The sequence below is a fragment of the Atractosteus spatula genome, chromosome 9 (assembly GCF_055471065.1).
Source record: "Atractosteus spatula isolate fAtrSpa1 chromosome 9, fAtrSpa1.hap1, whole genome shotgun sequence".
Lineage (NCBI taxonomy): Eukaryota > Metazoa > Chordata > Actinopteri > Semionotiformes > Lepisosteidae > Atractosteus > Atractosteus spatula.
This window is the reverse complement of record NC_142714.1, coordinates 10520832-10545702: the sequence shown is the minus strand read 5'-3', so window position 1 is coordinate 10545702 and position 24871 is coordinate 10520832. Positions and strand designations below refer to the sequence as shown.

Here is a 24871-nt window from a genome sequence, read left to right as displayed (position 1 = left end):
CCTGCTGTCCCCACTAACACCTCTTCCAGCAGCAACCTTACTTTTTCCCAGGAGTCTCCCATCCAGGTACTGGCCAGGCTCACACCTGCTGAGCTTCAGTGGGTTGCCAGTGGTAAGATGCAGGATGATATGGCTGCCGGCATTACACTGTGCTACAACGTTTACATGCTTACGTACATTATAAATCTGCACTTCCAAAATTGTCTTGAGAGTGGTCTAAACAAATTTCATAGAAAAATAAGTAAGAGGGACAGAATCTTCTTTTTCCTCCATAAAATGGACTGTGAAGGATGCCTGTTAAGTTTTCAAGATGCTGGAAGGTATTCACAGAGAAGTTGATGAAGGACTGAGACTAACTACAAAGCAACATTGCTGAAGCCGATTCTCTGGGATACTGTACAAAATTCACCTGTAACTAACTTCTAAAATAATGTACTTTTCCTATTTACAGTACAGGGACATTTTCATCCTTGCAGTCATCTCCTCCAGAGGTTTGTGCAGCACAGTGCCATCTAGTGACTAACATTTAGCTTTTCTCTTTGGCTAGCCGATCAGTCTCTTCAGGTTTCTGAGCCATAAAGTACAAAAAAAAAACACTTGGTTAGGGTAAGCAAAGTACTCAGAAATGAGTATACCGTTTTCAACAGGTATTATTGTTGTTGTTGCTGTGGCATGCTCCCGGACTTCTAAAATAGCTTTGCATTCCTGTTCTGCTGTGACACTAGAATCCACCTGAAGGCGGGCGTGGCAGTTCCACTGCTGCCTCACGGCTCATGAGTGCTGCCCTCAGTTCCTGCAGGGGCTTCCCTTTGTATGGAGCCTACGTGTGGCTGTGTGCTGTGGCCTCCTCCCACTGTCCTGGGACATGCTCTCTAGGTCAGTTGGTATCTCCAGAGTGTTGTATGAGCCTGCCATGACGTGATGGGATGCCAAGGGTGAGTTCGGCCTCGTTCCCCGTTGTCTCCTGGGATAGGAGCTGTCTTGCTGTGACCCTGCATTGGACTGAACTTCATCGGATGGAAAGATGAGCACTGGCTCGCAGCTGACGTTTTAACCTCTGGCTGTATTTGAAAAGGCAGGTTTGACGTTAGTGTGCACCGCTCCGGTCCTGGAGAGTCTATAGGTTGTTGTCCCACCTCTATTCTTAGTGATCTCGTCGTCGGTTTAACTGGCCCAGCTTCACTCTCCTCGGAGTCCTCCAGCTGCTGATCATTTTAAGAAGGCCTGTTCCAATCCTCGTGCGTGAGGGCTGGTGAGACTGCCGGTTTTCTTCAAAACAGCAGCACCTCAAGCCACTTAAATGTCTCCCGTTAAGTTAATAATCAGGAAATGTAGCTTGTCAGGAGCTGAGGTGGAATGAAAACCTATAGACTAGCCAGCTCTCCAGGACCAGGGCTAGTTTAAACAGCTCTGATTCAAAGAGATTTAGAAAACCTGATGGATTCTGCCCCTTGATCACTGGGGTTGTGTACCTGTGTTTTAAATCCTTAACCAAGTAGTACTGGTCAACAGTTGATTCAGTAGCTGAATTGTGGACTGGAGACACTGAAGTACTGTGTGTCACCCATGTCAGGTCTATGAACTGCTGGATTTCCTGCATGTGGCTGGAGGGTAGGTCAGCACTTTGGCTCATTTCAGGCCATAGTGGAACTGTTTTTCACAATCACCCTGATCCTAGCTGAAACTGCTTTGCACCAAGCACAACTGAACCGGCCTACATATTTCTTCATTATTATTTTATCCAATATCCCATTTTTCAACCTTGTCGTTCACGGGGAACGGCTGAGTCTGTGCACAGTTTATCCTGCCTCCTCACTGCGTTCAGACGACACAAGGAGAGGAACAATGTGCCTGGCAGATAACTAATTGGAGGGAGGCTGGAACAGTCAATGAAATACGTGGTGAAATATTAATGAACTGCCCACCTTCGTTGCCTTGCCAGCTGAGCTGTGGCTCTGATATTACAGTACTTCCATTGTCACGCGTGTCCCGCTGCACAGGCCTGAATCTATGTGCATTATGGCTTATCAGTGGATGTGACCGAGGCGATGGCGTGCTTCTGCTTGGTAACTGGAGATGGCTGTGTGGCTTTGGGCCTGGCTGTGGCTATTGAGATGGTGTCGTCTAGCAGCTGCAGGCTGCACAGAGGACCGAATTAACCTGGTATTCATGCAGTGACAGGTGAAGGCCTGAGTGTTGTAGATACAGATAATCACATGAGTATTATCACCAAGGCTCGGGGCTATTACATTACCTCCCAAACTCTCCTTAAGGAACACACCGTACTTTGCTGCAGTCCCCTTTAAGGCAAAGGCTTAGGAACCGCTCTGCAGGGAAAAGAGCCTCCTGTCCGAGTTCCACCCTCGGATGCTGGTTTATGTTTCAAGTGAGTCTGTCATTGTGTCACAATGATGAGTGGACACCTGCAGGGAGTACAAAAAAACCATAAACCACATAATCAGTGGTTGCTTCTAAGGAAAAACTGCGACACCACAAAGTTCTCAAACTACTTTTTTTTCTGTTTTCTTCTTTGTTTTGTTTTTTTTTTTGGTTGAAATGTCTCAGTGGTGCACTTTCAGAAAGATCCAGTGAAACTATGAGGTAGGTCTGAATGATGACCAGATGCTGTTAATTTGACTTGTGCTTGAGTGAGATTGCTTTCTGATCTTTCTCATACCACCGTCCATTTTTGTTACTTTCCCATTTTTGGACCTGTGTGTCAATTTGACACAGACTTCATTTTGACCAATAGTTGCCTTTTGTCCATGATGCGCACAGTGATGATAAAATGATTTCTGTAAGTTTTTGAATTGCTGTCATGATACCTAAAAGAAGATCTTTAAAACACAGCTGAACACTACAAGCCTGAGAAATTAATGAAAGATATTTATAACCACATCAGATGAATACAACCCTTTTGTATATGTAGACATTGTAAAATAATTTATAATCTGGAAGTCTCTTTGAAGATTTCATCATTAGATTGTTTTTTTTTATGAAGAGATCATATTCATATAAATAATTTAAAAACTGATTAATTTTAGTTATTGGGGTCTTATTTCTGGACATATCTGTTGACCTGTAAAGCCCTTATTTGTAACTTCTTTCTGCCAATGTTGAAACAGAAGCAGCTGTCTTCCCCTTCAAACAGCTTTAACAGGCCTCAGGCCCAGGAGCACAGAGGCCTGCTCCGGAGCCTGGAGCTGGAGTACCAGCGCACCCTGAGAAACATTGAGCAACAGCGGACACAGTATCGCAGTGCGCTGGGCAGACTGAACGCAGCCTGCACCTCTGGCTCTGCGAGGAACCCTGCAGTTCACCCACACAAGAGGCCCCGTCCCATCCTCCCAGCCCTTGAGGCGGCTCCGACGGCTTGCGAGAGAGCCGGGAGAAAGGAAGCGCAGACAGAGAGGGCCGAGGCTGTAGCTGAGCCAGTGCAGCAGGGCTCCAGGCTGGCAGGAGACAGGCAAGGCATGCACCTGGGGCAGACGAGCCAAGAGGAGCAGACAGATAAAATGGAGGTGGCCTGGGGGAAGACTTTAAGATCACGCGGCCTCAGCCAGCCTGGATGGGCCGCCCTGTCCTTCGAGGACATCAGACGAAGGCACAGGGTGATGATCCAGACACAGGATCCTTTCCGGAAGTGGAGGCATTTCCTGCTGTCGGCAGCCGGGTCCCAAGCCCATGGACACCTGCCCTGTGGGCCCTGCCAGAGCCTCATGGGAACTCTGCCCATGGCAGCACCTGGGCCCAGACCAAAGCATGCTGGGATCTTCTGATATCCCTGGAAACACTCCACAGCACAAGGAGCATTGCGGGCTGGGATCTCTGGGTCAGACCTATGAGCAGAAAACCGCTTGGTCAGGGGATGTCAGCTTCTCATGGGTGTGATCTCTTGGAAGATTCAAGCCCGGTAATTGGCTCCAAGTCATAAGCTGTCCCCTAACACTTATTTCTGTGTGTGTTCACGCCATTTTGTTATCTGGCTTTCATTAATTGACAGTCATTATCTTATATTGTTAACTGATGTGTGTTTTAAATCTCATTCTTGAGAGGTGATGGCAGTAATCCCAAACACAAGGGGGCTTACCTCTTACAGAATGGTTCTGATATATAGAACTGTAATTGATGTGCTTAGCCTGATTACAGATATTTGCTCAGATATTTAAGTGGAAAATGGCATTTAGGAAAACTACATGTGTTGTTTTGTTTTTGTGTGATTATTCATTCTTAGTAAAAATTCCTTTTTTTAGTATTTCACTACTGCACAGACAGAGCGTCCGAAACTAGGTAGGTTGATGGTTCTTTCGGATTTTCCAAGGTCTATCTTGTGAAATGAACAATTCCTTGCGATGCCCACTTTGCTCCACAAAGAGGCGCTATGTACCCGAAATGTATTCCAGACGCGTCGCAATCCAATTGCCCTGAGAAGTTACACACGTCACTTGGCAAAAAAGGCACATTTATGTCAGGTCTGGAAAGCTTCATTAAATGATTTTGAGAATAAAGAACCGCTACTTTGGACGACATTGTTTCAATGTACCTTATGCCATATCAGATTTAAAAGCGGTGTACATCTGTGCAGTCCTTGCAAGAGGCAAAACGATTGATTGTCTTGTGTGAGGGAAACAAAAGCCTTCTGTGGGCAGTTTGAGAAAAAAACAAACAAACCAGGCTGCAAACAGATTGAGGTAAGCTGCGTGACCCCAGTGGTTTGACTACTGCAGGGGTCCAGGGTTCGATCCTTGTGTTCTGGCTGGGGTGCTTCTCTCTTCTGCTTCCTGGTCCTGGAAAAGCATGTGCACACACAGAGACCGAATACGATATAATGAAGTCCATCAAAAACACCTGTGGCCTAAATAAGACATTTACATGGCACTGTGTTTGTCTTTCAAAGTGTGCGACATTAAACAGAAATATGTTTCACTTCTCCTTTAGTTTCAGTGTTTTCTGTTGCCTGAGTGTGCGATGCATGGCCAGCCTTGTGTTTGTTTTTAAAAATAATTATCTCAGTGGAAAGAAAGTCTTAGAAAGTGGAAAGAAAGACTATTCTAACTAAACATCAGACTGACTGCCTGAGTCATGCTGGCCTGCAGCACGGATCGGAAACTGTGAGTGGAAGTGATTGGATTCTGGAAATGAAGCGGCCGGCTGGAAAGGCATTAGGATTGACAGCTCAGGAACAGAGGACAGGGCACTTCCTGGCCAGCGGCGTTCTGTCCACCTTTGGTACGTTCAAGGGACAATCCACTACTGAAGACCAATGGAAACACAAGACACGAGAGAAGAGCCTGGTAAGAAATGTTCCGGACATTCTGTACATTGAAGTAGTTGAAGTAGGGGGCTGCGTCAGCATGCGTTGGCTGCAAAGGAACAGGTTTATTCCCAGCTGGAAAGAGAAGAAAAGAAACACAACATTTCGGCCGTGGAGCCTTCTTCGGGTGCGAGAAAGACAGGGCAGACGGCAAAGATTAAACGGTACAGGAGAACACAAGCTGGAAAAGTGGAGGAGGAGGGAGAGGGGAGAGGCAGAGAGGCCACTCAGGAGGTGCAAAGTGGAGAGGGGTGGAGAAAGGTGTGAATAGGGAAGATTACACGAAAATAAGTGTACATTCTGTACATTGTATAGTCGAGGTGAAATTTGCTCAAAGCTCCAAAGGTGCTGGAAATGTTGGGAGATCTTTGTGGCGTAGTTCCACTTTCTCCTGCGTATGGGCAGAAAACGGTGCAATTTAATATCTGACACTCCTTCAGCTGACCAAAATCAGCTGTTCACGGGGCATCATCACAGCCCTTTATTTTATTCACTGCCTGGAGTAAACAGTGAAATACCAGCCAGGGGACGCAGGTGGAAACTAGGTAAAAGTGTCTTTAAAACCCCAAAACAGGAGGCGTTTCTTTACCAAGAGGGTGGTGGGAGTGTGGAACAAGTTATCCAGCCACGTTGGTGAAACCAATACCTTGACTCCTTTCACGAAAACAGCTGGACGAGACCCTGGGATCAATTAACGATCAACTACCAAATGAGCAAAATGGACCGATTTTGGTTTGCAATCCATTCTCAAGCTCAAACCATAATTCAGTCCGTCATACCAATGATTCTGCAGTTAGAAACGTGCCTTTGCGTGGTATTGTGCCCTGATGACATTTATGTCCCATTCCTGCTTTGTGTTTGGAGCCAGCAGCTTATTTCGCACCTAGACATCCGTGGCAGGATGTGACAGGTTTCCTGCAACGTCGCACACGAGTAAAAGAATGACCGCGCACAAGGACGAGCCTCCGCACCTCACGAAAGACCTGAAGCGCACAATAGCGCACGTCAGCCACATTTTCACTGTCTAACGCTGGAAAGCTGTAAGGACTCGCCCTCGTCATACCCAGCGCTGCTTGCACTGATCTCCACAATCGTTTACGTTATGTCGCGATATTTTACACGAGTGCTGTCGTTTAGCGTGAAACTGAAGAGGTTCAGATTGCCCCCAGTGAAACAAAAGGTGTCTGAATGTGAAGACGAGGGCGTGGCGGCCGGTTAATAGGAAATAAGCACTGTGTGGTTAAGGCGTTTCAACTCATTGATAGTCTGTGTACTGCGTAGCTCTTCGGTCTCCTCATCTCTTTAGAAATTTAAGCCATTTTTTTAAATAAATAACGTAGCCGGTGTCTGTCCTCTACATAAACGTAAGACGTGTTATTCCACACATTTGAAACGCTTGTTTTTTTATGAAACGTAAACAGTTGCTGCTTTATTTTTATATGTTCAAGAAACTATGGAATGTATAGAAGCCCTTAATTCGCTAAATATTACTATGAAAGTTACCTTAGGGCCATTTCAGACTTCCTGTTAAGTTATATATACTGTATATACACTGTATTACAGTATTCTAAAACGTAATACTGCTTGATTGTCTTCACTCCTTTTTTATGGAAACTTGAAGAGCCATTTATTGCTGAGCACAATTGTTCCGGGTTTTGGCGTTTGTAGACTCTTAACATGAAAACATTACATTTTGAAAAGGATGCTTGAAACACAGTGAAGTATTTTCCCCCCTACACTCTGTAGTTGTGTGTCCGCAGTTTTATTTCACCCCCAAGCAAAATAAAGCGAAGTCGTGAATGTAGACATTTGTAAATGCGGGTCTTAGGAACTACTACTGCAACGAGTGCGCGGAAAATGGGCTGGTAACAGAACAGAGCTGGGGCTTTCTTAAAAGGGCTGCTTAGGTGGAGTTGGCCCTAAAATAATCAAGGTAAGGATTATAGCTTTGCCGGTGCAGTATTGCGACACAGGCATACGTGCAATTAATAGCTCTCACTTTTTATCAGGATGAAGACAGGAAGGGGTTATTTTAGACAAGCCCCCTCTCAGTAGCTAAAAGAGTTTCCAAAGCCAAGTTAAAATAACATACAAAAACCCCCTCCGAAGCGCGATTCAAACACCGGGCGGAAGAGACTTCACCTCCCTTCCACGCTCTCGCACGAACTATTTTTACACGGGGGGTGATAATATAGCGGGGAGGCGGTGTCTCTGTCAGCACTCACGGGCAGCGCCCTCCCTCGAGAGTAGCCGAGCCCCCTGTCAGTTATGCGTGCAGCTCGTGGCCTGTCTGCGGCATTATTTGAAATCCCTCACAGTACCCACTGAGTGACGCCTACGTCATAACGCACCACCTCTTTCCTTTTTCCACATTTGAGCACTGGCTGTCGTCTCACACCCTCGTCCACCGAGCGCCTCTGCTTTACTGCCGCCAAAGGCAATAACCCCCTTCGCTGCGTTATTCATTCAAGAGAATCGTTGCACATGAAAGATCCGGTTGGGGGTGACACATCCCGAAACTGCGCTGGCGGGTGGCCGCCATCTTGGCTCCCCCTGCCGTGCGCCGCAATGAGGGACGCCGAGCACGCATTTGGAGCCCCAATGGCGTCAGTTTCCTGAGCCTCTGAGCCCCGTCAAAGGCGGTGCGTGGTAACCACTCTGCGCATGCCAATGGGCGGAAATCTGGAAAAAAAAGTGCCTGAAAGTAAGCGAGCGAGAGGAAGTGGCGGGTGATCGGGTCCGCACCTTTTCCGGTAGCCGAGAGCCGCTCGGAGCTGAGAGAGAGAGAGGCGAGAGTGGGGTGGATCAATCCGGGGATCGGGGGGCCGCAGAGCAGGTAACAAAAAAGACGCCAGACACCGGCGGGACCGGCTGAGAGAACCGCGTCTCAGAAATGCCGGCGCCGCTTTTGTTCAGCATTGAGCGGAAAACGTAACCACGCTAGCGGCGGCTGCGCTTAAAGTTGTGTTTTTTTTTCCCCTCCCCTGACACCCCTCCCTTTTCTCAACCGCTCTTGTGTTACAGGGAGAAGAGAAGAGGAAGCTCTCGAATGAATCAATGACCTTTGGAGTCGCCTCGGCTCAGGCTCTTCCGTCTCCGACAGAAGTGTGGCGGACCCGGGCGGACCAGGCTGAAGCGCGGAGCCGGTGAAATTGCGAGCTGCCCACCCGGTTCAGAAAGGAGGGGAGGCGGCGGCGGCGGCGGCGGTGGTGGAGAAGGAGGAGGAGGAGGGGGGAGAGAGAGAGAGAGAGAAACGGGCGAGCGGAGACCTCGACACGGGCACGCCAGGAGGAAGTCTGTGAACTAGCTACCGCAGGCTTCTGCGAAGGCCTGCTCGGGCAGCCGCGCCGATCCTCAGCCAGCTCACTTCTGGAAGTTGTGAGAGGGGCCGGGAGAGCAACACCCACCCCCCCAGCCGGACCCGTCTGTGTAGTAGGCCCTCGCGTTAGAGAGGAGGAGGCAAGCCGAGGGACTGGAGAACCGCATTACACGGACCCGTAAGTGGATCCCGGTGTGCTCTTGATGTGGACTTGAAATAACCGGCCTCCCCACACCCTCTTTGTCAACCTCTTTCCGGCACCTGGATTCCTCGCCACTCCCGGTGTCTTTTAACTGTGACCTCGGCCTCCCTTTTTGCGTCCCGGCTCGGTTCAAGGCAAAACCTTTTCCTGATTGAAAGGGATATTTGACAGCCCGGGAGGAGGGGGGACGGACGGACCGACGGGACAGCTTTGTTGTTATGGATTCTTTTCGGATGTTGTCTAGAAGTTGCCCAGCCGGGTTTTAGTGGGGGAAGAGCAGTAATCTCGCACGGAGGGATTGCCGGTTTGCAGATACACCGTCTGCGTCTACAGCCCAGCGATTGAATGGTTTCTGACTTCAGCCTGTCCTGATGTACTGTCCTTTGCTCCCCACTGGATACTGACCAGTGCGTGACCAGTCGGCTGCTTTGGCTGAAAGGGGGAACTGTTCGGTAACAAGAAATACAAAATCAGAACATCTTATTTATTAGGTCTCAAGTGCACAACGGGGGTCCAGGTGACTTATTGAATTTCTCAGAGGAACTGGATATTTATGCGCTGTTTACACGATGGGGAAGATGCTATCCAAGATATTTGGCAACAAGGAGATGAGAATATTGATGCTTGGACTTGACGCCGCGGGGAAGACCACCATACTTTACAAACTGAAACTGGGGCAGTCCGTCACCACCATCCCCACCGTAGGCTTTAACGTGGAAACCGTGACCTACAAGAACGTGAAATTCAACGTGTGGGACGTCGGGGGACAGGACAAGATTCGCCCCCTGTGGAGGCACTACTACACGGGCACGCAGGGGTTAATCTTCGTGGTGGACTGTGCGGACAGAGACCGCATAGACGAGGCCAGGCAAGAGCTCCACCGCATCATTAATGACCGGGAGATGAGGGACGCCATTATCTTGATTTTTGCCAATAAGCAAGACCTGCCTGATGCCATGAAGCCGCATGAGATCCAGGAGAAACTGGGCTTAACCCGCATCCGAGATAGGAATTGGTATGTGCAGCCGTCCTGCGCGACTACAGGTGACGGACTGTACGAGGGGCTGACTTGGCTAACTTCTAATTACAAATCTTAATGGTCGAATGATGACTGGTTAGAACAAGCAAAAAAAAATAATAATACAAAATTTACACGAGAAGAAGCAATTAACAAATAACATGGCTTCTCGGAAGAATATATAATAAAAAAGTTTGATTATAATTCATTTTCTTTTGATTATTATATGACCCCCGTATAACTAATCATTTTTGTTTCTTAAAGTAATTATTTGGCTGGCTTTAATTTTGCTTTTGCGCTGTCCTTGGATCACGATCTTTATTGATTACCGTGACTCAAGAAATATTCCCGTGAGAGACTTTTTAAAAGAAAAAGCAGACTACATGAATTGCCTCAAGCTCTTTCATTTTCTTAGTTTTATTGTATAATTTCCTTTGGCGGGGCGGGGATTTTTTTTTTCTGTTTTACTTCTCATTTTTGCCTCTCTGAACCTGCTTGATGTAGACTTTGCTTCTTTTACATTCATACCGAACATGTGTGCGATGTTCAGGCCTGAAGTTTCTAATAGTAAATATATATAAAAATTGTTTGGAAAAAAAACAATACGGCGTGTCTCTAAATTTTATACTGTTTCTTTGAGGAGAAATTAAGCCAAGAGCTTACAGATTTAAGATTGCCGAGAGAGCCACCAGGTGTTTTAGCAGCACCGTTCTGTTACAACTATGTGAAGTATTACTGTAGTGTATAGATGCTGTACGAAGTACAAGTATACTACAAGAAAGTGCTCAAAACACTTCTATATATATGTATTCCTCTGTAAATGAGCGTCCCAAGCATTGGTGACCCGGAATGTTGTTTTGAAGGACCCCCCCGCACACGGGTTTTTAAAAGTCAGGCTTGAAGTTGTTACCACGGGTAACTAGGTTGGGCCGGAAGCCCCCCTCCGTGACGGACTGCCGCGCCTCGCGACGACTTCGCCGAAGTTCCCGTGACGGGCTCTCGCGCTCTGCCATCCCGGTGCTGCTCCCTGCTCCGGCGCGTGGCGGCCGAGCGAGTGACTCATCCGCCGAGGAGGCCCGGCGCAGGCGGAGGAGCGCGGCCCGTGATCTGGGGTTGTGCCGGGTTAGGCGTAGCTCGTCACAAGGGGGTGGGAGTTTCAAATTAATCCGCCAGTTAAAAGGAACACGTAGGTGTTTTTAACCGACCTCTCTTTTTTTTTTTCATAACGTCGATGTATCAATGCTTTTTTTTTTTGTTGTTCCTTCCCATTTTCATTTATGACCTTGGTCGTGAAGGTGTGGGATTTTAAACTTTATTAAAAAAAAATCAGCTTCAACTGCAGATCGGCTCATGTCATACGTTACAAAATAAACAATGGAAAAAAAAAACAATGGTCTTCTGTAATTAAATTATAAATTGCGTTTTATTTTTCTTTTATGTGCTATGCTGATTTTCGAGCACTGTACAGAATGACAATTGTAACCAATTTAATTAAACTAGCCTTTTTAAATAGTTTCTCGTTTTGACCAAGCTGGAACACTGCAGGGTATTTGAGAGGTTAATGTTGCTAGCACTGCTCTTTGGGACAGGAAAGGTATCATTGTAGTTGTGGAGACTTGCCAGAATCACAAAAACGATTCTGGCGAGTGTAGCTGGGCTAAATCAGGTACTATGACTTAAAGTTTCCATTACTTTCAGAACTATGACTTAGTGGGTGAGAGATAAGCTTTCGTTTATTTTTTTTAATCTTTTATTTTCTGAGCATTATGCAAAATGGTTAATAGTATTGTAGCAACGTGTAAGGTCATTAGAGAGTAAACTCTGTCACAAAAAGCACCAGTTTGCTTATCTAAAACTGAAGGGAAGGGAAATAGTCGTTTCTAGCAGAGGAGTTCAGTTTTTTAACACGAGGCTGGTTGTTACTCACAGAGACATTAAGACAGTTGGTTCCAATACTCATTTGTTGCCGATTTAGACCTTCATGGTGTATTTGGAAAGTGAGTGACAAAATTCACCTGTGAATAAAATGGTGGTGATGCTGGCCGTTTGTAGGAAAGTCCTGAACAGTGTTTTACACATTAGTTGAAGGCTGATCTTTTTTCAGATAAAATTAACAGACGCTGCTTCTGTTGCTCTGTCGGCAGTATCATTGTGCTGGGCTAGACCAAGGCTGGAACCAAGGCTAGAATCTGACTGCCACCCGGAATCCACAATCTAGAACAGCATCTCTGTGCTCCTGCTTAGCCAGGAGAGAGACCCTGTGTGCTGGCCTAAGATCGTAATACTGCTTTCAGTGTGGGGTGATTTCAGAATCACCTTTATACATAAAGGTTGCAGTAATATCTCTCCATCTGGTTTCTAAAGGTTTTGGTTTTTCTAAATGTGAACTCTTCAGATCTGCTTAAGGGAATGGCAGTTCACCCAAGGTAAGAATGCACACCGATTTCAGGGGCAAGAAGTGACTTAGTAATTTTGTTTTCCGGTTTTCCGTCACGCATGAGGACTGTAGTTTTACGAGGCCAGGTGGTGCGATGGGGAGCCCTGTCATCTTCACAGCACCAAACCCTGGACTCAGATGTGGCTCTGTCTGTGTGGAGTTTGCATGTTCTCCTCATGGTTGGTGTGAGGTACCCAAAATTGCACTCACCTCACCCCTTAGCGCCCTGTGATGAACTGGTATTTCACCTGGGGCCTGGGGGGTTAGTCCCACCTTGTACCCTGCAGCTCTCTGACCGGGCTTCAGCTCCCCAAGAGCAGCTGCAGGAAATGATCAGGTGGCTGGTTGCGTGGTTGCAAGGACAGGGCATCTAACTAGACCCTTGCGATCTCTTTGTTGCAAAGTAACTCCCTGCTGATGATTCAGCTTACCCTGCGAGCAAAAATGCTAATCTTAGACCTCTTGTCATCATCATTCCTTCCATCGCCAAGCAGGGAGTTACCCAAAGGGAGAGGACCCCAAGTACGCACAGGTGTCGCGGGAAGGAAGCGTGAGGGAGCTGTGAAATTCTTGGAAGGGTTCTGAGGTTTGGCTGAAAATGGAGACGAAGACACTCGAAGGCACTCTCGCAGTAGGGGATGGGCCTAATTAAAGTGCGCTTTGCTTGAAAACCCGCATGTGGCATTTCCTCTCGGCGTTCTGCTGCTAATGAATGCCAAGTTCAACATCATCAGCCCCTGTCTTAGGTGTCTATAAAATCTAGGGTTTTAGCCGTCTATAGTAGTATACCTGCTAATTTCTAAGGAGTTTTAGAAAGTTACATGGACTATGAAAGTTTTGTTTATCTTTAATGCAGGCTACAGGAGTCCATATACAATTCATATATTCCAACAGGGCTCTAGTTTGTGTTTATACTTGCCTTTTTGTGTCGTTCCCTGCCTGTGGCTGCAGTTTTATTGCTGCTTTGCGGTTGTGTAACTAGGTTGTTTGATGTGCTGATTCCAGAGGGGGGGGGGGGGGGAACTCCCAGGAAGAAACTCCAAACTTGCTGATTGGGAAAAATCCAGCGTTGCACACAGGGATGAAGCCTGGCGGTGAAGAATTGGAGACAGCAGCCGGTGCTGCAGTCCCTCTCCTGGCTGTGCAGAACCTGCACGTGGAGGAATCGCAAAAGGTGACGTTTATGTAGAAGGGGTCAGCACAAGCGGAAAGGAAGCTACTTCGTGTAGCGCAGGGGTCTCCAGCCCAGGTCCGGCAGAGCCCAAGCCCAGCAGGAAAGGTTTCATCTTCTCCAGTCAGGCAATGTGTTGAATTAGGCGGTCGAGAGCTCAGGTAGAAAGAGAACTCCTGTGCTAGATGTTCCTACCCCAGCCATCACCCTCGGACCTCCCGTTCGGTTGTCCTGTCGTACACAACAGGTCACGTGTCATTCCGCAGGTCTGTGTCACACGAGTGTGCGTCACTGCGATCGATACAAAATCTCGACCCGCTGTCGAAGCAGTGGCGCCGCTGGCGATCTGAGGTGTTTCTCACGTTCAGTGGTTCCTGCTGCTGCTCATTCCAGCTGCCTTGTATGTCTCCAGTGCTAACTGATGACGTGATTGACCTGCTGGTTTGACTTATTCCTTTGGTCAGGCCTGTATGTCAAATCTACTCTCCTTCAAGGCCACTGTTTCCAGCTAATTCAGCAAACGGAGCTTTCCACAGCCTCTCTTCGGCTTGTTGGCCGTTATTTCTGATTACACGGCTCTCGTTGGTTGATGATGAGCAGACAGGTGGGGATGATGATGTACCAGATGCATCAGCAATGAGCTGTTATTCCTTCTGAAGAGGAAGAGGACCAGTGGATTGTTTCAGACAGCACACCTGAATAAGGGCAGTTTTGAGAAGCAGGAATCGGTACATTCAGCTAAATCATCTCATCACCTGTGTCCAATCAATATATTCATTAGTGAGCTGGTTTAGTGTTTCTGTTTATTCAAATTCACTTGAGTGTGTCGGGGTCTGTTGAGAGTGGACAATGAATCTAAATGACACCAGAAACATTTAATCAATATCCATATCACATACTTTATTTTTCTAAATAGTTCATAAATAAAGTGGAAGTTTCTTCAAGTGTAGATTGTTTTGAAGGGGTGATGGGGTTAGTGATCTGCTGATGAATGGTGAGACGTCTTTAATCTCTCATGTAGTGTGGTGGTAACAGCTGTTGCTATGGCCATTTCTTAAACTGCTAAGCAGAATTGATTCATTGGTGTCCTGTAGATTGAGTTCTGAGGTGTGGCCATGCAGAATGAAAAAAAGGCTGACTTGGCTAAGCTCTGTGTTCAGCAGAGGTGAGCCGTGTGCACGTGTGTGCGCACGCAGATTTCTTAACGTGCAAGAAGCTATATCATAGAAATCACAAGTTATGTTTGTATTTCTTCTGTGCAAGTTATACAGCCTTGTAGTTGACTGAGATGTTTAAGCTGGGGACTGTGAAAACCAGTATAGAAATGTCAGTTTTGCATTGACTTCCAAAAACATATTGTTTACCTCAAACAGTAGTCTGGAATTTGACCTACTCGTGAGTTGAAAATTAAACCTTAAGATCCGGTACGCCTGGACAGCATTCCACCTCTTTTCCGTATGTTAAAAATGCACTGTTCAGAAGCTGTGGCATTCTGTAAGGTTTAAAAAGACAGGCTTTCAGAAAAGTGCATGTGACTGTGCTGCGGTTTTATCTTATTTGCTAAGCGAAGCTTTTCTGCTATCGGAGGGTAAATGCAAAATTAAAAACTTTCATCTTTTGTAATACATCTTCTGCTGTACTTCTGCTGTACTGAGTGCAGTGTTGTGTTTTCTAGCCTCTTGTAAGTTATGCGTTGTCTTCCGACATTTTTAACTGTTCTGTCAGCTGTTACTTCCTGAGTTTGTGGCTTTCTGCTAAAAAAAGTGGCCAGTCTGAGTCACTCTAATTGCCATTAATGTCACTTAAGACATCATTAAGAGACACTTTAATATAATCAAAGTGTTCTTAAATCTGATTTTCAGCAGCTTACACTTACTGAAGCAATCTCAGGTTTTGCAGTTATGTTTTGTTAATCACTCACTCACACTTCCTGATTCCAAAGGGCGTGCTTCCAGCAGTTTGAGAAGCACAGACTTTAGTTTTGTTATTAGACGCTATTTGTTTTCATACAGAATGATAAAACCAGAGGTGTATAGCACGTCTCAGTGAAGCAGCCGTTTTACTGAAGGTTTATAATTTCTGTGTGGACTTTGTTACTCTTCTAAGTGTCTGGAATTGCCTTAAGAGGCTGGAATCAACCCTAGAGATCTTTCTTCTTTTTACTAGTGCGTTGATGGATTGCTAAGTGAGACCCCACGAAAGCATCTTTTGATTAATGTATTAATTCAGGAAACATTGTGTCAGCAGTTATGACTGGTTATAAATAGAAGAGGGGAGGAGACTGGGTGGAGTTACATCATCAAACACTTCATATTTCCTTTTTAGAAACCCTTAGAATGGGGGTTTGAAATCATGGCAGTGTGTGAAGCAAGGTTTCTTAAAGAAGATCATTTGTTTAGCAGATGCCCCGATCAAGTTACAATATATATTTGTTGCGGAAATATGGCATTCTGTGCCATTTTGAGTTACATGGGATCTTGAATCAGCCCTCCCTTCTCTCTCTCACACACTCTCTTCCCGCTAACGAGGCGATCAGGTACAGTACATCTGTGTGAGATCAAATCCAGTGCCTCGATACCTCGCCTCGCGTGCAACTGTCCAGACCTGCACAGACCCCACCTCTCTCTCACCGGCCGGGGAGAGGGGGGGAGGGAGACTGAGGCAGGGATGAAAGACATTAGCTGGTTTTAGAAAGAAAATGATTTAAAGAAGGAGAACAGAGGAGGAGAAGGAGTGCATTCTGCCTAATTTGTGAAATCGTGGGAAAATATCGGAGGGGAAAGAACAGTTTTCAAATAATTTCTCCCAAAGAAACAAAGCAGCAAGCAGCTGTTGGTAAGGTTAGCCTTTAAGAGGAATTCCCAAGAAAACCAGAGGGGGTTATTGCAGTACCTGTGGCAACTGTAAACAGTGCAGAGATAAAGAGCTTCAGCAGGGAGGTTGGGAAATAATCCCTTCCATACTGACACTCCTACAGACGCTTTCATCCAGTGAAGAATCCAGCCCAACCCTGCTGGGAGCACGGAGACGCCTCCATTAATAAGAATATCCCCTGAATGCACAAACTGGTGACCCGAAACAAAGGAATCGGGAAGACTTGATTTTCAGCTCCTGCTGTACACCTGAAGCTGGTGCTCAGGGTACCAGTTTTGCAGAGGCCTGCTCTAAAGATGGGGCTGGTGCCGAGGCTCTAAGGATGGGTCTGCAGAGCAGATTGCAATCTCCTCCAGCGCTCCAGAAAGCAAACCGGAATGTTCCCAGACCGGAAACCCCGCATGTGTAATAGGGTTGCTGCCATTCTGAAGCTGATTGAGCTGGGGAGAGTTCCTTATCTTTCAGATGTGTAACCAGGGGCCTTGCAGCTGTATGGCCAGTGTTTTCCTCAAAGAGGCTGAGTAACGAATGTGGGGAATCACTCTGTTTTTTAACAGCCGAATCTTGAACGAGCAGGTGGACACACGGGGGTGGCGCAGTGTATTTTTACTCCCCCTCTTAAAGAAGACAACGGAGCCGGGGTGCGAACAATTAAGGTGTAATGGAATTCCAAAGACACTCTACTTGCACCATTTCCAAACCCTCGCTTGCACATGCAGGAGTTTCTGTGACGTCTTACAGAAAAAACCAAACCCAACCGAACCCAATCAGACCTGCCCTCAGTCTAGTTATTTGAGCCTCTCTGCTGCATCGGCACACCTCTTGGAGCAACACTCCACCAGCAGTTAAAGAGGAATACAGGCCGGCTGGATTTCCCTGCGAGCCCGTGTGTGTATTTGGAGAGCTGGCGTACAGAAGGCGCTGCCTGGAAATATTGGTGCTGTCACACATGGCACAGGCGCTCGCGTGCCCACACACTGTTGACATTCTTGGTTGCTGTGTGGAAACTGTTAACAGATTTGTGTTGCAGGCTGAGCCAACAGGCCCTTCACCACCCCCCACCCCCCTCCAGCCCTCAAAGGAGAAATCCCTGGTGTAAGAATCTCAGCTGTGAGCCTGCGCTTGCCCTGTGTCTGACCTTCTCAAGCGACTGTAGGGCCTGGGGCATGAGGGTAGAAAGTGCACTGTGTCCCGTCCGCTGTGGACAATGTTGTCATTGCTGGCATGTTCTATAGAGCATGGAGAGTCAAATGTACGAGCTGGTGTTTTGGCAGCAAGTACAAGCGTTTTTTGTTAACCAGGACTTCCCATTCCTGCTGAGCCCGAGATCTGCAGGTCTGTGCTGTGGCTGAGCTCTGGATGACCTAACGGAGCCCTGCGCCAAATTAATAACTTCATCCACAAGGACAAATTCATTGTGCGGGAGTCCTGAAGTGCTTGGGATTGCAATCGACTGCATTTCCCCTGTAATTCTAGGTGGTCAACATTGCTAAAACCGAGGGGAGACCTCTGTTTGATCACATTCTTGGTTCAGGTATGGTTGTAACTGAGACGTTTTGAGCACATCTGTTTTAAACGTACAGGCACTGCGGTTAGAAGCTGGATGGGGGAGCCAGTTTATTATTGTTAATAGTAATATCCGAGATGTTGATTTGATCCAAAACAACTTTTCTACCCGATTATACAGCTGGGCATTTTTACCGACTACACTACACCCCAGGAAATGTGTTTGAAATTCCTGGTGTGCATAGACATCTCATTCCTCTTCCTGTGAAGTCCTTATTAGAGCTCATCAGCAAGGGATAGCTAACTCTGAGCAGTGAAATGATTGTAAATACAGTGCCTTGCAGGGAGCCCTGAAACCCTGATTTTATTTTGAGGTTGCTGCTATTTCTTTACATGTGTGCATGTAGGAGGGGTGATACAGATACAAGATATAAATAACTTGAGACTTTCAGTTCAGCTTATGCAAAGTACATCTTGCATGCTTTCAGAAATGCAGTCTGCAGATGGACAGAAGCAGGCAGTGAAGCGACTGCGTGTGCTGGTTTAGTGATGTTTAGTGATACGTGGAAGCCCTGTTACACGTCGAGTGGACCTCTGGGTTGTCTCAGCCAGAAACGCGAGTTCAGGGACAGAAGGCGACGAACAGCCCCAGGAGAAGAGCTGCTGTGAGCGAACATTAAACAGCTGGGAGAGACAGAGAAGCAGAAGAGGTTGAAGCTGATTATAACAGGGGTAAAAGACAACGACAATAGACTTTTTATTTTAAAGAAGTACCTGTGGCACTATGTTTACTGTCACTTGATTCATCACTGCGAGTGCATTTGCAGCCTGGTATTGTGTATGTTTCCTAGGAACACTTTTTAAAAATATATTGACTTGTAAGGAATATCTTTCTGTAACTGCATCCACTGCATATTAGCTGTACTGCAGAAAAAAATATCATGCATATTTTACTCTATACTGAGCATGTAACCTTGTACCTACTTTTCAGCTACCAGTTTGCTTTTTTTTTGTCCTGAGCTATCTGAGTCTGAGGGCAGCCTTTGCCTCAAACATTGACTTTTCATGGACTTTGAGCACTTCATCCTGTGTCACAGACTGTGGAGCTCTTAACCCTTTCCTCACTCCTCAGTGTGCAGTACGTACAGACCAGGGAGAGGTTCTTGGGATTGTGCACGTGGCCTTGAGTTCATATTCATCAGAAAGCAGCACTACGTAAATAAGATGCTATTGTTCCCCTCTGCCGTCTATTGTGTTAGAGTTTTTCCTTGAGTCCTGCGGCAGCTACATTCCATATCTCCTGATCAGGTGCCTCCTGTGCCTTCGAGAGTGGAATCCGCTGTGTGTCAGTGTCGGTGCATGCTCTCCTCCATGTGGGCCCCACATGCGTCTGCCATGTGTGATGCAAAGCACCCTGAACCAGTGCTTTTGTTTAGAATGCTCTTTTAACTGGCTCTTCTCATGAGAACTTCTACATTAATAGCTTCACATCTGGTACCGCACTTCAGCAGTTCTTTCTTTTACAGTTGACAACGTGAAATGTTTTCCTTTGTCTGTAAAACTGTGAAACCAGGATCCCTTACTGATGTTAATGCCCAACCTGCCGCTCACCTGCAAAAATGTCACTTGTGCAAGGTGACCGTGCAATGCTTGGCGTGACCAGGGAATAGTGTGCATTTATTGCACCAAAGCATAACTTTTCCCAGCAGTCTCATGGCATTGAGTTGAGCCCTACCTCAGCTGCCTTGCTGTTGCTGGACAGTGCAAGATGTCAGGAACCGGTTGTGAAGCCCAGGCTTCGAGCCTTCTACTGCAGTAAGTGGCTTCACTGTCAAACATCGGCTACCCAGCCTAGTTGGTGCAAAGCTTTCTCAGATTCGAGGCGTCCAAAGGCTTACCTTTTAAACAAAACATGCACTTTGAGGTCCTCAAGCACCATTACTATATAACCCCTCTTGTGAGAACAGAGGTGCATTGATATACTAGACATTAAAGCAGACACCCCTCTGCCCACAGGTGTATTTGCCTGGTCTTATTTTTATATATTCTTAAGGTTAAGCTGTTGAAATGGATGTTATAAGAAAAGAAACCAGTGGAAGTTTCAGCGACTTGTGGAGCGAGTCTTTCGGAGCCCTTGACCATTGTGCGATGCTGCATGAGCAGCCGGAGTATTGCTGTGCACGCACGGTGCATGTTTTTCTGCAGGAAAGATTCCTTTAAGCGAGGGCAAGTTGGTCGCAGGAGAGGCAGTGGCCAGGCTTGCCCTTGCTCTCTCAGGTGTGGCTGTGTTTTTCTTGTTTGACCTGGAGTTTATCAAGCACCACTGGGCTTTGATAAACTAAGTACACTGATCCAAGGCCACTCTGTCTACACATGCGAAAGGAGCCTGCTGACCTCAGCCAGGCACGGGGAGGTAACTGTAACTCTGCGCCTGTCCTGCACTGAAGAGCTGGTTTCACTTAGAGGTCTAAACCAGTCCGATCCGTTGCAAGACAACTCCGGGATGCAGAGATTTGTGTCTCTCACTGAACTTTGGCAGCACATACATTGGACTAGTTACTTGCTTAATTAGACTTAAGACATATTTCCGTACAGGACTGAAGCATGACTTGTTAATTTCATTTATGTTATTGTTTATAATAATAATTTTGTCTTGGAGATGCAAAAATTGGTATTCTCTGCCACATCTTTAATCTCTGCTGCACCAAACCTAGTTTAATTCAGAGATCATGTACAAATCCTATGCTGCTCAGTTCTGTGACAGGACAGCTTTGCTCACTGTTATAGGCAATAAACATGGGCCGATAAATCAAGGTGGCAATAAAGTCCACTCATGCAGGTGCAGAATGTCTAATTTGTCTGTGACAGTCAGTCTCGGAAGTTGCCAGCAGGGTGAAAGGACCACGACGTTAAGTGTGCCACTCTTCCTCTGCTGTAGGAAGTTAAAGTTAGTGTTCAGTATGTGCAAAAGCACTTACAACCCCAGCTCCACCGCAGTGCGTGTCCCTTTCCTGTGTGCGCGGTTCAGGAGGGTGACTAAACCGAATAACGCGCACGATGACTTGATGTCAGAGACCATCTGAGACTTTCATTTCCCCTTTCGTTCAAGTCTCTCTCTCTCTAATGAGCGCTGCTATACGGCATGCTGCTGCAAAGTGCCTGCTGTATACTGCACGTTGAAGCACACACCTCTTTGAGATGGCATTTTAGTTTTGCTTAGGTGGTTAAGGCAGGAGGTCCCAGCATGCTGAACCAGACAACAGAGGAATGAGGTGCTGTTTCAGAACAGTTTTGTCACCTGCTCAAGCAGTCTGTCACGATGCTCTCCATGGGACAGGAAATAAAACCGTTTGATTCCCAGAGTCAATGTTGAAGATATGGGCGTGGTGGGTGAGAAGATGACTTTCCCTGGAGCTGGAAAGAGTTCAGAAGAGGAAGTGGAATATGCAGTCTGTCCATCTTACCCAACCATTAATTTCACACTAATGCCTTAGTACAGTGCAGCTGTGCCTCTTAATCCTTTCTTTCTATTTTTCTTTGTATGTAAAAATCAACAAATACATATTACATAGGTTATTATAACATTGTAGATAAATACTTCTGCACAGTGGACCCCTTTTTCATCTCGGATCCTGTGTTGTATAAATGCAACAATATTGTGGCAAGCTAAGACTGTTATCTCACTGAGAATGGAAATATATAGTTAGCAAGCTAGATAGATTGAAAAAATCTAAAACTGATATTCAATAAATCTACTCTTCCTGTTCAAAAGGACCTGCAGCTGTATCACCCTGCAACTCACAACTGGCTACCTTCTGAAACAGGCACCGTTCTTTGGATGAGTCGTAAAACTGAGGTCTTGACCCTCTGTGATCATTAAAAATCCCAGGGCATTTCTCTCAAAGAATAGTGGTGTTACCCCGGTGTCCTGGCCAAGTTTCCCTCTGGCCTTTACCAGTCATGGCCTCCTTATAATCCCCATCTCTGAACTGGCTTCATCACTCTTTTCTCCTCCTCACTGAGAGCTGATGTGTGGTGAGCGGACTGGTGCTCACATCATCCGGGTGGGTGGTGGAGGGGATCCCCATTACTTGTAAAGTGCTTTTGAGTTGAGTGTCCAGAAAAGTGCAACATACTGTTAGTGTAAGGAATTTATTATTATTATTATTATTATTATTATTATTAAGTGATTTGGGGACCAGACAGTAGTATTGCCTTGAAACCCACAAAACTCCACACTGTATTCTAGATCTCTGCTTTTGTATTCATTGTTGGTAATAAAGGGTCAACGCATTAACCTTTGACAACAGCTTTAACAGCTGGCAAAACTAATCAAAAACTCAAGGTTGTATGAAAAATACATACAGTACAGTAGACTCACCAGAACTATGTCCTTCACCAAAAATACCTGGGGAAAAAAAATACTTTTTCCATATTAGAAGATAAGGATATCCTGGCGGGTGCCAAGATTAGTACTTGGCCTCCTCCAGCTTGTGAGATCAGCACCGTCTGCAACCACACAGCGCATGAGGCTGGCTGCTGCACCAGCAGGGCTGAGACCTCCCGGGTGAGACTGGCCCTTCTCGGGGGAGACTGCGTGGCAGCAGGGCTGCAGTCCTGGACTGGGCTCAGAGTCAGAGAGTGCAGAGCATAGCGGCTAGAGAGAGCAGTAACCACGTGCTGCACTGCTTTGCAGCTCTCTGTCAGTGCAAGGGAGGAAGGGGGGGTTTCCTGGTTTAATTACTCTAACCAGGAAGGAATGTGAAACTCGTCTAATTGTGGGCGTGGGTGTAGACTGAGAGAGCAACAGGGCCCTTCTGCGGCTCAGAAAAACAACATGGCGCCGTACTGTTGCTCGCACATTTCCCTGCTGCAGATCACTTCAGCAGGTGATGGTCGTCTCTGAGCCTTGTGCTGAGGGATGACTTCCTGTTGCATTTCCTATTAGTGCTGTCTTCCCCAGCTGGCGAGATGCGTGGTGAGTCACTCCCAGCACAAACGCCTGGGTTAGTGGCAACGTGCGTCACATCTGAAGCTTGTTAGTTCCCAGCAGAGATGACTGGAAGGGCATCTGATACAAGTTTTCAAAATCCTCTAGATCACTGCCAGCGTCAACATCTTCAGAATGAACGGCGGAACACAAACCAGAGGGCACAAGTGGAAACTGCACGGACGTGCTTTAAAACCAAACACAGGGGGCACATCTCTACGCAAAGGGTTGTGGGAGTGTGGAACAATCCACCCGGCCACGCCGTTGAAGCCAACACTCTGGCTTCCTTCAGGAAAATGGCTGGATGAGATCCTAATTAATAGCCAATTAGTATCAAACGAGCCAGATGAACCAAATAGCCTCTTGTTGTTTGTAACCAATTTTTATGTTCTTATCTGCACTCAAGTGCTGCTTTTGTAAACTCATGATTGTTGAGTGTGGTAGTAAGGAAACAACATTACCCTGTTTGCTCATCCTAACAAAGTTACCGTATTATGCTCAATAACTGTGTACCATACTGGGCCCTATGTCTCAGAGGTCTCTAATGATAAGGGGTAACTGATTTCGTATGGTTGTAATTTTAAGTCCTAATTTCATCACAGGAGCTCAGTTTGTTCCGTGCCTTAGTATTTATGCTTGAGTTGCTTGTTAACTCTCATCACTTGTCCTGAACTCTAATGCCTCTCTGATTAAATCTCCTGGGCACTTGGTTGGTAAAAGGTTCCCCCGTTGAGGAAACTTTACAATACAATAAAACAAGTGTTAATGAGTCTTGCATGAACAGACACATATGAAACTCTCAGAAATGGCACAGGAGATTAACATGCTGGGCCTGTCTGTGCCCAGTGGTTTCTTGAATTTCTGGGTTTTTTTTCATTCCATCATCTTTTTATTCGGCCCCAAGTGTTCATTAAACAGGCAAGTATAAGTGGGTCCAGATCTCTTCAAGGTTTCTTTGCACTATTACTTTGTACTGCAGTTGTGTAAGGCTGGAGCGTGGCTTTGATCAGAATGACGCTCCAGTCCTTTCCTCACTTCCTAATCAATACCTGCAAGCAGAGGAGTGACAAACCAGGGAACAGTCAACCTCAATACCCTGCACTCCACCCTCTGAGTTTCAGACATTAATTCTACAGGAGAAGAAAGATTGTTCTTTTAACCGATAAAGCCTTTATCTGGAAATGACACATCTTAGTCGCATCTTTGAACCAAGTACATCAGACAAGGATATAATGGAAGTCCCCAAAAATTCCCAATGACTCGAGTCCTGGAACTACCTCCATGACTTAAACAAAACCTTTTATTTAATCTGTTACCTGCCTTTATGAAAAGAGAATCAATCCGATTCATCAGGGGGTCCAGGAGGCTGGGGCGGAACTTGGGTTTGGTAGGTAAAAAGAAAGGAAAAGACCTTAAATTAAAGGCCTGAAGCTTTTATAGCTGAGAAAGCACCTGAACACATTCCCCCTCATCTGGCTTTAAAGCAGGGATAACATCATTACAAACTCAGGTTTTTAAGAGCTGTAGTTTTAACTTGCAGGTCTAATACTTGCAATTAATGTTACTTAAAGTTTTCTTTAAAAAATAAATCCTGAGATAAAACATGAGTCTTCAGTACCACATGTACTGTAGCTACACAGGGATAGATTTGTAAAAAAATATCATGTGTGAATATAAACCACAATGCACATGAAATCTGAACCCCCTACAACCTCCGAACCAAAAGCGTTTTAAACAATGCCCCAATGGCTTTGAGCAATAATTTCTACAGGATTACATTGCAAAACAGCAGCATTCCTTGGCCAGTATGTCCAGTGCATTGAACAAAGTGAAGCTCTTTCTCCTGAAATAACTTGGATAGTTTTCAAAATGTGCAGGTGGGAAATTCCTACAATCAACAAGTTCCTGTGCAAAAGTGGTCAGCAGTAATAATAATCAACTTTATTTTATATAGCACCTTTTAAAGTTGACTTTTCAAAGTGCTTTACGGAGAGAGAAACAAATACACAGTAAGAGGCGATAGCAGAATTAAACATTTAC

At 46.1% G+C, this 24871-nt stretch overlaps 1 protein-coding gene across 1 annotated transcript; it reads left to right on the top strand.

The window, feature by feature from the left end:
* The first annotated feature begins 8037 nt into the window (after nt 1–8037).
* arf6a (ARF GTPase 6a) lies at nt 8038–11194 on the top strand. Its single transcript, XM_088925562.1, has 2 exons — nt 8038–8150; nt 8339–11194. The coding sequence occupies exon 2, from the start codon at nt 9405–9407 to the stop codon at nt 9930–9932; it is 528 nt and encodes a 175-aa protein (XP_088781688.1). The 5' UTR covers nt 8038–8150; nt 8339–9404; the 3' UTR covers nt 9933–11194.
* Nucleotides 11195–24871: the final 13677 nt, after the last annotated feature.

Coding starts and splice junctions, on each gene's coding strand:
- arf6a (XM_088925562.1), top strand. CDS start 9,405: ATGGGGAAGATGCTATCCAAGATATTTGGCAACAAGGAGATGAGAATA.